The sequence below is a fragment of the Ceratina calcarata genome, unplaced genomic scaffold (genome assembly GCF_001652005.2).
Source record: "Ceratina calcarata isolate Rehan_Ccalc_2016 unplaced genomic scaffold, ASM165200v1 scaffold180.2, whole genome shotgun sequence".
Taxonomy (NCBI): Eukaryota; Metazoa; Arthropoda; class Insecta; order Hymenoptera; family Apidae; genus Ceratina; species Ceratina calcarata.
The window spans coordinates 1,903,217-1,918,058 of NW_017139431.1; the positions used below are offsets into that span (position 1 = coordinate 1,903,217).

General features: G+C 35.6%; 1 protein-coding gene across 3 annotated transcripts; it reads left to right on the forward strand.

Annotated features, from left to right (window-relative positions):
• Positions 1-305: 305 nt before the first annotated feature.
• On the forward strand, positions 306-13,921 carry FucTA (glycoprotein 3-alpha-L-fucosyltransferase A). Of its 3 annotated transcripts, none has more exons than XM_018037984.2 (8): positions 306-1,169; positions 8,407-8,647; positions 8,859-8,993; positions 9,759-9,947; positions 10,518-10,742; positions 10,925-11,116; positions 11,489-11,724; positions 12,146-13,921. In XM_018037984.2, exons 2-8 carry the CDS (start codon positions 8,489-8,491, stop codon positions 12,495-12,497), a joined length of 1,488 nt encoding a protein of 495 aa, XP_017893473.1. In that variant the 5' UTR covers positions 306-1,169; positions 8,407-8,488; the 3' UTR covers positions 12,498-13,921. The 3 variants fall into 3 exon arrangements, with proteins under 3 accessions (XP_017893473.1, XP_017893476.1, XP_017893477.1); XM_018037987.2 differs by having other exon boundaries at positions 308-1,169; positions 10,928-11,116; XM_018037988.2 differs by lacking the exon at positions 8,859-8,993 and having other exon boundaries at positions 311-1,169.
• The last annotated feature ends 921 nt before the right edge of the window (positions 13,922-14,842 follow it).

The window sequence follows — 14,842 nt, forward strand, 5'->3', positions numbered from 1 at the left end:
AATTATAATAATGTAATGTTTGAATGAGGAAGGATTTCAGTGGATTATGTTAAGCAAACTTGAAATATTAATTCTAGATCGAGAGAAGAACGGAATGAAAATAAATAAATATAGTTCAATATATTTCATGCATAATTTTATTCATTTTATTATAATATAATCATTTAAATGAGATGTATTTAATAAAAATATTTTATAAATACCATCTTTGTTGATTATGATATTGCCTATTGATTTATTCATATAGAAGTTATGAACTACTATATATAATCCTACTATCACTTAATTTTATTGAATTACTTTTTTTATGACTTTTTATTTTTTATGACTAACTGATATTTTGTGTTCGTTTTATTAGTTTATTTGAATTTTATACTAAATTTGACCAAAACGATTCTGTGGTTGATGCTTAGAATTTCGGTACATTCTTCGTTTTGCCATTTCCAAAAAATGTATTCTTATTTTATTACTATTTTTACTAATAAACAATTTTGTAATAAATCATTTAAAAAAATTTTCGTTCGCTCCTATATTACAGACTGACCCTTGTACAGAATTATTTTTTTAATCAATATCTTCCAGGGTCGTCAATCGATTATTTAGTTTGTACTCCCGATTGATTTCGATCGCGTGGACTGGCGAGTGGTACCAGGACACGCTCAGCGATTAAGTTTGAGGGGAAGGTCCAGAGTTTCGAGCGTGAAAATTTACCGGAAGCGCAATCAAGGGCGCAGACGCGGCTCTTATAGATTTTCCTGTTGGTAGCTCGGTGTTCGTACGATATGGACACAACAGCTCCTGGGGGGTTGCTAGTACACGATGAGGGTGGCGGTTCGCCCGACGTGTAGCATCCACGGAAGGGAAAAGGAACTGCGCACAGTAGTCGGAGGTGGTGGAATCGGAGGTGGAGGAAGAGCAGGAAAAAGAGGTAGAGGTAGGAGGATATAGCGAGAGGACAGAAGCGACGGGCTAGGCCAACCGTCTACACCGTGAACTGCCCGATCCGGAATGAATAATCTCGCGTATAGGTGGTGCCCGACGTGAAGGATTTGGACATGTGACCAAGGGTGGGTGCATCGTCGGGATGCATCTTCGTGGTGCATTGTTGTACTCGTACTTACGCGGTTAAACACGTGGTCCCGTCCTCCGATGCATTTCCTGAATGATAGGTGAGTCCTCTTTACGAATTCTCACTTTTGTTCATGTTATCGTCCAAGTTCCCGGTATCGCCTGCCACGAAACTGTAAAACGTTCGCATGATATTTTTAGGCTCGCTTGTACGATTTAACATATGTGCGAAACGATTATTATTAGAAATACGGCTTTGAAAATAAATCGTGAGAGTGTTTGTTCAATTTTTTAGTGGAGTGAGCCTATTTCATTTTACGCGCTGTTTTCACCTGACTGTTAATTATAATCAATTGTGTTGTATGTACAACGTATCAACGTTTGATTGCCGGGCGCGGTTTTTGTTACTCCGGATGAAATTGTTTGAACGCAATTGAACAATCTGCAAGCACACAGTTAAGGACTTCTGTGTATGGTAACTTTTTTACTTTGCAATTAAAAGTTGCTTGATAAGAAATATTTGCGACAATACGTTTTTACTAAGGTTTAGTTTATTATCAGTTCACGTCGCTATCGTTATCATTTTACCGAATAGCCTTGAAATTTATTGCAATACGTGCTCAAACTTGATTATCTGCACTCGAAGTATTAGATGCTTCTACTGATAACGTCTATTAGTAATTTCGTATTGATTTCAGTACCGTAATACCGTAAATAACGTATAATCGTCCATAACTACCTGTTATGATAACACAATGATATGTAAAATCGAGCCTCCGAGTTGCTTAGCAAAAATAATTTTCACTACCTGTGTTCGTTTAACGAGAATCTTATTTGTTTCGAAATAGTGATATACTGTGCACTTTCAAGTGATATTCCGTGTGAAATAATCGAGCCCTTTTTATTGCGAATTACTTTTATTTTTAAATGGAGTAATACTTCTCATACAACATTGAAACGAACTACTTGAAAAGCTGAACCACTTGGAATTGAGATTTTATTAACACACGAGTTCTATGCGACTTTGACTGGTTATAACTTTATAACAGTAAGGGTAAAGTACTTGCTTATTCATAAAAGAGAGTTTCTTTAAGTAGATATTTATACCGCAGTCAATTAGAGTATATTCATTTAAACTTTACATATTTCATATTCTTTTTAAAATCGCGTTTCTTTTTTATTTCGCTGTAAACCGATTTCATTCTCCACTGCATGGCGTGTTCATATCATCACCATCTTGTGGTATATGTTTATTTTCGTAATCGTTAAATTTTTTAGCCCGAAAATATGTTACGAAGATGTAGAACAGGGCTGTTATGCCTGTGCTTTTACTTATCCGATGATTTCGATACGGAACGTAGTGGGTTACCGGGGAAAGTACGAGGGGTTGAATTGGGAAGTGGGCGTGAAGGTTGATTCATAGTGGTACGGCGTTCTATAATATAATAGCCCCCTATATAGCTATACTTTGGTAATAAGTACTGCCGCATTACCAGATTTAGTTTTGTGCTTATAAAACGAAGATCTGATCAAGGTGACGAATTTTCTTTTTANTTTGAAGTATAAGATTTTTTATTAAGCGCGTTGTGTATTTTAATCAAACAAATAGCGTTGATGTTTTTCACTTTGCTTAAATAAATTTGTTGAGCTTAAATAAATTTGTAACAACAGAATGAAGTCACGTTTGCACTCGGCTTGTTGATAACATTCTTCAGAAACTGTTTAATTCATTTCTCCTGATAATCTGCGGCCGGTCGCCGACCGCAGGTTCCTTTCTCTTTCTTACGTTTCCTGCTTGTATTCCTTTCTGTGGCGATAAGAAATGACAAATTAACGAAAGTGACGATAATTTCCGTCATCCCGATTTCATAATAAAATTTCATAATTCTACCAAAGCCGTTACACTAACAATTTCATTATCACTTGAATGCATAATTCGAGACTCCTGCTTCCACGGAAAATGTATATCTTACCGTACTCTTGTCTCTTGTACTTTTGAAAGCAATAAACAATCACGTATGCAAAAATCATATTGTTTCATTTTCTGAATCTCAATCGGTGAATTTTAGGTACTGCAAAACTAATAGTATGTCCCTTATAAACAAATTTTCGTGACTTCTGCCTTGAGGGAGGAAGCTCTTTTGGGGAAGAACAATACGCACAAGTACGCATTGTCATGAAGGTGGACAAAAAATTCTGCTTGACTAATATTGCGAGCGCACGTGAACAATGTTTTACTTCGTACTTATAGAGTCCGTGAATGCAAGCAGCATACACCCTCTGTCGCATTTTCAAAGTGGAAAGGTTGCGTATTTAAAAGGTGTTACAATACGAGCTTCTGTACATAGAGCATAAATATTTGTCATAGACATTATTTATCACAGGCACGGGTTTCATTTCATTTTCATTTTTTATTAACCGGAACTTGCTATGTGCATACACAAACACAATCTACCGATGTTCTTCTATATTTTATTTCGGCTCAATGTGACTTATTGAGATTTTCGATCGGTTGTAAATAGATATGTCGATCAATTTTATTATGTGTACGGAAATGGCGATATCTATTCTGTACATTCTTATCTAGTTTAAATAATAATGAAGTACCGGTGATGCATATACGTATACATAAGGGGTATAGATAAGTACAAAGACAGTATTGTTAGACGTACCTATATATATATATATATGTGTATATATGTATACATATACATACATACATATATACATGTATCATATCCCTTATGTTAGATCCACCTTGTTACGTACTTTTTTTTGACGTACTCAAGATTAAATATGCGGGCACGTGGTAGAGTGAAACATGCGGAAACATGAACAGCGATGCAAAAGAGGTGAAATCCATTAGTTTCCTGTTTTACACGTTTCGCTATTAAAACTCTTTGTCGTTACATCCGGGAACGGAACAATTGGGAAAAAATATTCAGCTGTCGCTTTATTCAGATCATCGTGATAATCGCTATTAAAGTCTATTCTTCAAGTGCACTCGAAACGCGCTTTACTCTTGAACCGCATTTTATGTATCACGTAGATAATCGTGTACAGGGATGATTATCGAAAAGAAATTTTTCTTACGTATGCGACAGCGTGTTCTAGCTTACGATAATATTTACTTCAACTTCAACATAATAATTAGACACTGAATCATTTGGGACTTGACATACTGTGACAACAGCGACGTATCATTAGAAACTTTTACTATCAAAGATAGACCGCGAGCAGAGCGTGACTGTGAGCACATTTAATTAGTCTCCGTGCAAAAAGTGGCAATAATTATGGGTAGACACGCGTAAAAATTTTGTCAGTAATAACCGCGCGTTGCTTTGTATAGAATTTTATTGAATTGGAGACGTGTTGACACGTGACCCCTTTGAAAAATATTGTTTGCTGGTGAGCGCGGATTTATTCGAACGAAACGAACTGTGAGAATCATACGTACAAACGAAAAATGTGTGTCATCGCAATCAGTACAGCGTGGAAAGCCTTTTCGAACGATGTACCGATATCGGTATTATCTTTATCTCTGTACTTCAATATGTTACTTTATCTCATTAGTTCAATAAAAAGTTGGTCGAAAAATTTTATCAAGCAGTGAACGAGCAGAATCGCGTAACGTACTTCGACTTTTAACTACGAAGTGTAGGCAGGAAAAACTATATTTTCCACAATATAAATTTTCGACAACTTCTCTGTGGTGAAACGATTGACACAAATAGGACATCGTGTAGTACAATAGAAAGAAATAGATTTACAAGTTTAAATAGAGTTAACTACGAAGGGACAGTAAATTAATGAATTGTAAGTATGTTGATATTTGTAATTTAGCACTGACTTCTGTAACGATTTTTTTATATTTGTTTAAAAGGAATTGTTTTTTAACCTCTATTTCTATTTCTAATAAATGACGTTGTTTCGGTTATGCATATTCATATTACACGAATGCATATACTTATTCATTAGTATTGTTATGTTAATTTTCGACCATAGACATTATGAAATTATTAAAAAGAGGTGAGGGAAGTTTTTTTTAACAATGGTTTAGCACCATACTTACATTTTTATCGTTATTGTTAACAATACCGCATATCCTATCGCGGCTTTGATATTTTTCACACAATGGTAATGGTTCGTAGCGATTGCAAGTAACTTTATAACGTTCGGTGACAATCGTGAATACGGTAACGTGGCAGAGACAGTAATAGTATAACATACATTTAGAAAGGGTACGTTCTTATCGTGTTATCATTTAAGTAAAGAAAAAATATGAGTACTGCAAATTATTAAGTTTCATGATAACAAAAATACGTGAAGCTTTTTCATTCAATAATAAAAATAAAATTAGAAAAACCTGTGAACTATATTTCGTGTACAAATTATAGATACTAGGATTATATTTAGCAATATGTGCATGAATATATCGCTATATGTACAATGTTAACCGAAGCCGGTTTGATCTGTAGAAATTGATTAAATTAAACCTGACATAAAGATATGGTTGCGGTATCGATCGCGTGTGATGTATGTACGGACGTATGTATATCATGTATTAAATGAAGTTGTACGACTGACATTCATGATTCAATTACCTACAATAAGAAATTATTTATCTGGGCGTAGAACACTTTATAATTTATAATATTGTCAGGGAGGTACTGGAACAAGCGCCTAGCGAGTGCAAAGCAAGTTGCAATTATTCTTCTGGACATTTCATCTCCCGGCGCGTTTCGTCTTACATTTCTAATTAACCACCATACGTCGGACGATTTACGTAACATCGGGTCAGATTACTTTATTAGACATTCCGTGTGCATTGTGTGTGCATTCTTTCATTATGCACGCCGCAAACGTTACTTTGTTTTCTTCGTGATTATGCGGCACGTGCTAAAACGGATCGTGTGCGCGACAGTTCAATGTTTAAACTAGAGATTCTAAGGTGGAATCATTCACTTCTATCAATAGTACACATGGATTGTACGTTTAATCTAAAAACGAACAACTTTCTCTCAGTTTTTAAAGGTGATAAATTGAAACAGTAGGGACACGTTTGCGTGAGCTTGCAATCTTCGATCATTTGTTGCTTAACATCTAAACGACGGAATCGCGATAATTTTATTTACTTGCTTATAAATATTTTATAAATGCGAACGCCGAGCACGTAATTACGAATCGTACTCGGAATTCGTGTAGGAAGCATACAAAAACATGTTGAAAATATGCTTGGAATGTATCATGGCGTCTAGGTATGTTTAGGCTGTCATATGTTGAAGACGATTTTCCTTTATATGTGTCACGCGTACTTATAGCGGGTACTTCAATACAAAGAACTTGAGAGAAAGGAAGACACTGAGGGAAAAGTAAATGAAGGGCTGAGGGGAGAAACTGCAGTGCACGGGGGAGTGACCGTGCATTATTTATATTATTACAACAAGGAATATTATTTTGCGATTATTTATACTAAGCATATTTAATAGGAGAAAAATTGAATTAATGTACATAAAAATAGAGATTAGAATGCACTACATTATTTTATGAACAATTTTTTTCATGTTTCTTTGGCTGTTGAATAAAAAATAATGAGCCAAAGTTACTCATAACACTTGACTCGTATAAAAAGATTTTTATTTCCGCGTATTCATGGCAAGTAACTGTTAAGTCGTTAACGACGTTCCCTCGCATTCGAGTAAAATCTGGTTTTCTGTTCTTCTCTGCTTGCTACTTCCTTCCACTCTATTTGCACCCCGAGGCTGCAAATTAAGCGGAAGTGTAATCGCCAGACTTAACGCACGATCCAGGAGGTTGTTGCCTGTCGCGCTTAAATTTGCACCATTTAGGTCAACTTAAAGTTGAAATTTACTTATTTGCGCCTGCACGTGCACTTACTACTGTAAACATATTATTCGTTAATAAATTTTTCCTCATTATTTTATTATGTTGCTTGTAACCATGCTTTGTTGATTTCAACTGATTTTGCAGTGATTACAATTGAGACGACGTTCGGTATTAATAGCAGTAGTTAGTCGAATGCTTTTCAGTAGTCTTTCAGTAAGACTCGGCTCCGAGCCTCCAGTTACTTGACCGAAATTTTCCCAGTCTCCTTTTCCCGTTTCTTGAGCATCTTTTGACTTTCTGTGTCATTGATTTATACTAACGATGTTTCGTTCTGTACATGTATTCTATGGTACGCTCGTTGCAGTTTTAATAAATTGTAGCATAAAATATGTCTGTTTCGCACGTTTCACTTTCCACTTAAATTATCATACCTTTTATACAACATAGGAATAAAAATTGTGTGTAAAGAAAATTGAAATTTTGTACAGAAACAATTATAACTGCGTGAATAATTTATGTCAATAATTCTACGGCAAATATCACTTATGATTTAAGCGATCGCTTTTGTCTAATTCATAAGGAAGTAGTCCCTTCGTTTCGCATTGTGTATTTTGTTTTGTATGATTAATTATTTAGATTGTAAAATATGTAATAGAGTAGCTTAACTTTAATCCAGTAATAATAAAATATTATCCAATACAATTTACTTATTTAATTGAGATAATTCGATCGAAGCTCAAATTCCGTTTGCACAAAATATTAAATGATTAATTGTAAATACAAAAAAGATAATTTATTACAAGTATGAAATATGATGAGATAAATTGACTATAAATTGGTTATACTTGACTAAAGAAAATCTGTTTTATTTCATATAAACTCAGTTCAATGGTCAGGTAACGGTACATAAGATATATAAGTCAGATACACGTTATCTCCCTTTCCTTGGAAATTTCGTGTATCACTGATGTGTATTGAAATTTGCAAACACATGCTAATAAAAGTTAAATTGGCCGTAAAGCCGTGTAGACTGGTTCAACGTCGTGCGATAAGTTAAAACGTGTTAGTTTTACCGTTTACCGTCCACGTGTCTCACAGTTTCGCTAAAATCAAAATTTCTCTTTCATATTTGCTCGTATTAAATATCGACATCCGCCGTTTTATTTTACTGTCGCAGTTGCATTAAAAAATCAATAGGTCAATGTACAATTTCGTTGCCCGGGGACAAACAATTTAAGGCACAATCACTTTCAGCACAATTCTATACATATAAAATTTTTGTCGTCGGCGTCAATAATTAATTGGATATTTCCTTCTATACTTTTTAGCACGTAGCTATTTCTTATTAGCATTGTTCTTCCAACGTCTGATTTCTTTTTAATTATAGGAAATGCGTTTTTCTAAGATTACATAAACTTTTGGGATTGACTGTATAGCCAATACATCCTTAAGTGCAGTGTACTAAACAATATGTCAATGAAATGCTTTCAGCATAGCTGAATGGACACGGTAGCTGAGGCGCGGCGCGACGTATGGATAGGTAAAACTTTTTGACGAACAGGAAACGTGCGGCATGGGTCTGTCGCGTCCCTCCCTGAAGGGATACTTTTTCTACATTTTGTGCCTGTGCGGTCTGCTCTTGGTCGTCCTGTACCTACGGCAGGACGAAATATGGCATCGTATGCGAGTCAGACCCCACCTAAACATGCCCCACCGCGAGCTCCACATCCAGGTAATCCGATATTGGGCATTTGTTCACCGTCGCATCGCGTTTACTATAGAAAATTAAATTCCGTGGTCAGGCACCTGTTTTAAATACGTGCTTAACGTAAACTATATGACACAGGTCATGAATTCAGATCCGTAATAATTTAGTTTGAAAAAAAAAGTAAAACTAAAGTAAATCGATAAAATAAATAAATAAGATCGAATTTCGAGCGCAGGTAAAAAAGAAATTCCCTGATTTGCCTGAAAAATTCTATTGGCGTGACATATCGAATTGGCCTGAAAAATCGAAGAAACCGACAATGCAAGTTTTGCAGACTCGGGAAAAACCGAAGAAAAAGATTCTGTCCGAGGTACAGTGTCTAAAATCCATTGTCGATAGTTGACTGCGATAGACGCGCGAAATGTAACCGAGACAACCTTTATCACAACATATACGCACTACTTAGAAGGAGCCAAACTCTTGCAAAATATGCATAAACTATTAAAAATTATATTTAACACAGATACTTGTGATAATTAAATTAATTAAGTTATCTTAGTCTCATTCGGAAATGATATTAATCTTCCTCCTTAGGCGATTTTATTCTTATACTTCCCAAGATGGCTAAAATATGAATGGAATTAAAGAGAATTAAAAATTTCCGTGGTTAATTACGTTAGCAATGGTTGTCTCTGGTTTCTGGAGTGCAGCTAATTATAGTTGCTTAGTTTCGTGTAGCCTGGCTAGCTTCATGTGCTGTACAAAATACATACGCAATAGTGTATTATTATTATTTACGGTTAGATTAGCTAGCTACCACTAAGTAATTTGTAATCCCTCATAGTATAGTTACCATGCAAATTTTATACCTTGGAACATGCGACTAAGTCGCAAATGTAATTACAATGCTCATTAATTATGAATACGCATAATCAAGTAATTTGCCTTTATTATAACAACCTAATAGATTTATTTGATTAATAAACACCAACGAATACTCCGTTTAATTCCAAAAACAAAGAAGATACTTGTCGCCTGCGCTTATGCTTAACGAATGTTAGTTAAATGCAAAGAGAATGTATAAGCGAGGAAACGATAATGAAAAATATACAATTGTGTATTTGTTTGCTGAAAGGTATCCAACCTAACTGGCACGACTCTGAAACGCAACAGTTTAGAATTTACGGATCCATCGAAAAGGCCTTGGTATATGAAAGGAGGGACCAGGAGGCCGTATCCTGCCATAAAATCGCATCGCACCGGTCGAAGACTGGCGCGATTATGGCCCGACGAAGACGCTTATGACGATCGTGTTACTAATCAAGTGAGACATAAATAATCTTATTAATTCATAATTATTAAGCTGGCTAAAAATATAGGATATCGATGCTTTTATTTCATCCAGTTATACGTATGAACATCGTAAAATAGGAAATTATTTAAGTTTAACATTTCTAATAAAATTAAAAATTTAGTATCTAAGACCGTGTTAACGCTATTAAATTGTCATTGAATTTGTAATTGCACCTGACGTTATTTACAACGCAGAATGAGGAACGATAGATTTTTTCCTCTTGCCGAGCATCTCTGTTGTAATCCGTAGTTTGAAATAAATTACCATCACGACTTTGTTCTGAAATGTACTGAACAAAACAAGGAACATTGTGCTCCGTCTTTCTTCGAGTTGTGCACAGCTCTGTAAACCCTGCTTCTCACCTCTTCTTTCACGGCACAATGCAGTCTATTATACGCGAATGTAGGCCACTGTTATGAAAAAGTATTAAAGGGAATTACTCGTTCTCTTCATAATTATAACTCATTCTCTTTTCACTCATTTCTGCTTTCGGTTTTTATCGAAGGATCAAGTTGAGTTCTTTATCCTACGTTTTTATAGCTAATGTATGTGCCTACCGATTACAACAAAACCAGCGCCGAGCAACGGTTGAAAAAAATAATGGTCCCCCACGGTATGTCCGAAGCGAAAGTGGGTCCAGATATATTTATTCAGCATCGATGCCCAGTAAACACTTGCACGATTGTTAGAGACAACCCGGAAGATGCTGACTTGGTCCTTTTTAAAGACTACGTAACGCACGTGGGCAGAAGAAATCCAAATCAAGTATGTAACACAAATTTCCTTTAATTGCAGCATTTAACAAATTAATCGTTCTAACGCACTAAAACTGAATGATACATACACTCTTGTTCTTTTTTTTAATCTGAATATACTACAAAAATGGATTACTATATTTTATACCAAATTCAATTAAACATGTAGAGTGAGACTGATGCGATTTTCAGCAGGTGTGGATGCTGTATTTTTTAGAATGCCCTTATCACACGCAAAGCGTGAAGAATGCTATTATTAATTGGACGGCCACTTATCGACGCGATAGCGATATAGTTGCGCCCTACGAAAGATGGCAATATTACGATGCCAGCATTACACAGATACCACAAACGTTTAACTACGCGGCTAACAAGACTAAAAAGGTAACAGCTAGTTTTATTTTCCAATTAACCATTTAAACTGTCGTGAAAACGTTTTCCTATTAACGTGTATATATGAATTACTTCCTATCTCGAAGACCAAATTTACACTTGAAATAGAGTAAATTCACACAAATCTGTTAGAGAGATGAATCACTTTTAGATAAAATTCCATGAGTGAACATGTGCAAATATTGACACATGCACTATGTATATATATTCAAATTATTAAGTTCGAATTATTACAGAGAAATTGTATAATAATAATTTTTAGTGTACTAAAAAATACATATTTTCATATATTAAAGTTAAATGTAAGATGTTATTTAGGAAAATAATTAATAGTTGGATGAAATGTTGATAATGTCGCTGCAGGTAGCATGGTTCGTCTCTAACTGTCATCCACGAAACCAACGTATGCATTATGCTAGAGAATTGTCGAAATACATTCAAGTGGACATTTACGGTACTTGCGGAACTTTGCGGTGCCCACGCTCACAGTCCCAGGCGTGTTTCGATATGCTCGACGAAGATTACAAGTTTTATCTCGCTTTCGAGAATTCCAATTGCAAGGATTACATCACAGAGAAGTTCTTCGTCAATGGGCTCAGGTACGGTGTACTTCCGATTTTCAATTATTTATTTGACGCGGAATTTCATATTTAGGAAAGTAAAAATAATGGGAACGAAATTTGCCACGTATGGATAAGAGCATATTGTATTTTCAATAATTTTGTTGGGCAGTTGCCATAATTGTCAAAGTGTTCTTCACGCGCAGTTGTTACCACCCTTATTTAGTGTACTTTGGCGCATGTAGAGGTTCTCGAGATTCTCTCCTGCCCTACTCTGTTGAAGTGTTATCTTCACCGAGATTTCGGAATGAAGGCTACCGTAGCCAGACACTAAAAAGATACTACCTTCAATCGTTCAAAATAGTTTTTTTTTTATAATAAACTCAATTCGAAACTTGAATTTACATAATATTCATGATGTTATGTGATGCAATTGATAACTGGTATATTAATTATTCAGGCACAACGTTCTGCCGATCGTAATGGGTGCGCACCCTGCGGACTACGCTCGGAGTTCGCCTTATCGGTCGTACATTCACGTGGACGAGTTCGAATCTCCGAAGGAGCTCGCTGAGTATCTTCACCGTTTGGACCACGACGATGAATTGTACAACTCGTACTTCCGGTGGAAGGGTACCGGCGAATTCATAAATACGTACTTCTGGTGTCGCGTGTGCGCCATGCTGCACGACGACCGTCCGTCGAAATTTTACAAAGACGTGAACGAGTGGTGGAGAGGCGACGGGATATGCACGACGACCTCGTGGCGTGAACACGATTTGGTCCGTCGATCGGCCAACTCGGACACTTGAACCAGTTCTCCGTGAAAAAAGGAGAGAGAGACTTCAATTCGAGTGGGAAACGACGACGCGGTGCGTCCGAGTTCATTTGAATACGCTTTCGTCGATAGAATCGTTCGGACTTCCAAAGGTGCGTGAAAAAAAAACGTTACGTTATGGACTTGAGTAATGACACGGTTACTGGTTACTCTGCCGAGTTTCGTTGACCTTTTAATTAATTTGTGTGTTGCGACACGACTATCCGTGGACTTCTAGGAACCAAGACTCGATTTAACAATTATAGTAAAGAGCGGATAGTCTTATTATTAATCGATGAAAAGACTGCCGACTACGAATTTGACAAAAACGGTTAGGGATATTCGAATTTGTATTTTTCGATCTACGACACGGTGACTTTTACACATCAATTGAATAACGGAATCTCCCCACTTTAGATAAATGAAAATAACCGCTTGCGTTTAGTATAATTAAATACTTGTCTTCTTTCCTTGAAAGCGGCGGTAATAAATTGGTGTTTCATTAAATAATTTGAGTACTAAAATATTAGGAAGAAAATTCTTCTTGGATTATTCGAAACAATCAGTCGTTTGAAACTTTAGTGATCACCAAATCTAAAGTTTCTTCTTTTCTTTTGCAAACACCAGTTACGCACAGTGCAGATAGTTTTAGCGTATCACCAATTGCGAATTTCTATCGACGTTCCTCCGATATTTATACAAACAGGATTATTTTTGTTTTCTTATTGTTTCAATATTCCAGTCAGGAATTTGCACAACGGTACTCTCGTAAAAATGTATGTATTATTACGATTGCGGTAATTTAACTAGACAAGGTGTTTTATACAGTTATTAATAAATAACGAGCATTGACATTAGTTAGCTAGAAATTAAACACGTGTTTGCTAATCGTGAGATCGTTCACGGACAAATATACAAACAGAAATGTGCGTCGCATCAGCATTCAAGAAACCAGTGTACTTCGCATAATTTTCGAACGTCGTACAATGCTTGATGTCCTATACACGTTGCATGTAAAGTATCAAGAACTTGGAACTTGTCACTGTCAGACATAAAAAGATGATACCGCGTGGCATCGTATCGAGGCATGAAATTTTTTACAACGCGTCAAACAAGGAGAGAACCGTATAAATCAATGAAATCTAATTTCCATACAGAATGCTTGTAAAAAAAGTATGTGGATATTGTACAGAGTTTGTTCTCAATGATTTACCAACGAACTTCAACAAGGTTCATTAACTTTAATTTTTAGAAATTCGTGCTTTGTTGGGTTTTGTGGCAGTGACGTTATTGTTGTTTGTCGTACGCATATAAAAGAAAAGGAATTCAGTGTATGATAGCATATAATGTTCCTGGTGTACTTCAACAATGTGAATTTTATCTGTGTCCACTATTCGAATAAATATTCATGTGGGCGTATTTGATGAATACTTATCAGCGTTCAGATAATCTATTCATGTGGGTTCGAATTCAATCCATGGCTTGATGATAAAGAGGTGTACATTTCTGCAGAGCAAGCACACCACAGCTGTGTTGAACCTGGTTGATCAGTTAATTAACAATACGGGCCAAACGTCATTTATAATTTTCTCAATAAGGGGTAAATTATTAATTGACGAATGCTAAAACAAAATTTAGATTCTTCATCTTCACATCATGAAGTCAATCAATAATTTTTGTTTCAATTGAATACATTTTATTATTGTGTTATTTAAAAAATTTAGAGAATTTGTTTTATTAATATGTACTGTTGTCCTTGTTTCTTAAAAATTTTGTTATACGTAACTGATTGAGCGGAGATGTTTTATATTAATGGATATACTTCGAATCAAGTGTTATCGTCACACAATCTTTTGACGATGAATAAATCAGCTATTTAAAAATTTTTATAAATTGTACTCTGTATAACAAATTGTATACACTTTTGCCTAAAAATTAAGCGGTAGATACTGAACGAATCATCTGTACATTATGTGTAGATTAAGTCTAATCGAGCATGTGTGAAACATGTTACAACTTCACCTGTTAATAATTTTGCTCTCATAGATATCATAGATAAAGTCCACGTATCACGACTAGAAACAAATGTTTCCTTCGAATATTCTCAAACTTCGATGCGAGGTCGTTAGAATTGTACTAATCTGCTTTCGGAGTTTGAAGATTATTCGTTAAGACCGGAATTGACGAATGTAGAAATTATCAGAAAACATTTGCAGACGACAGGACGTTGTTTACTGTTTATACAACCAATTTCTATTACGGAAGTTAAGTAGATTCGAACCTACACGGATAAGCGATCATTGGTCAGTGTTTGGCAGTAATTTAATAATTTCCAGTTGT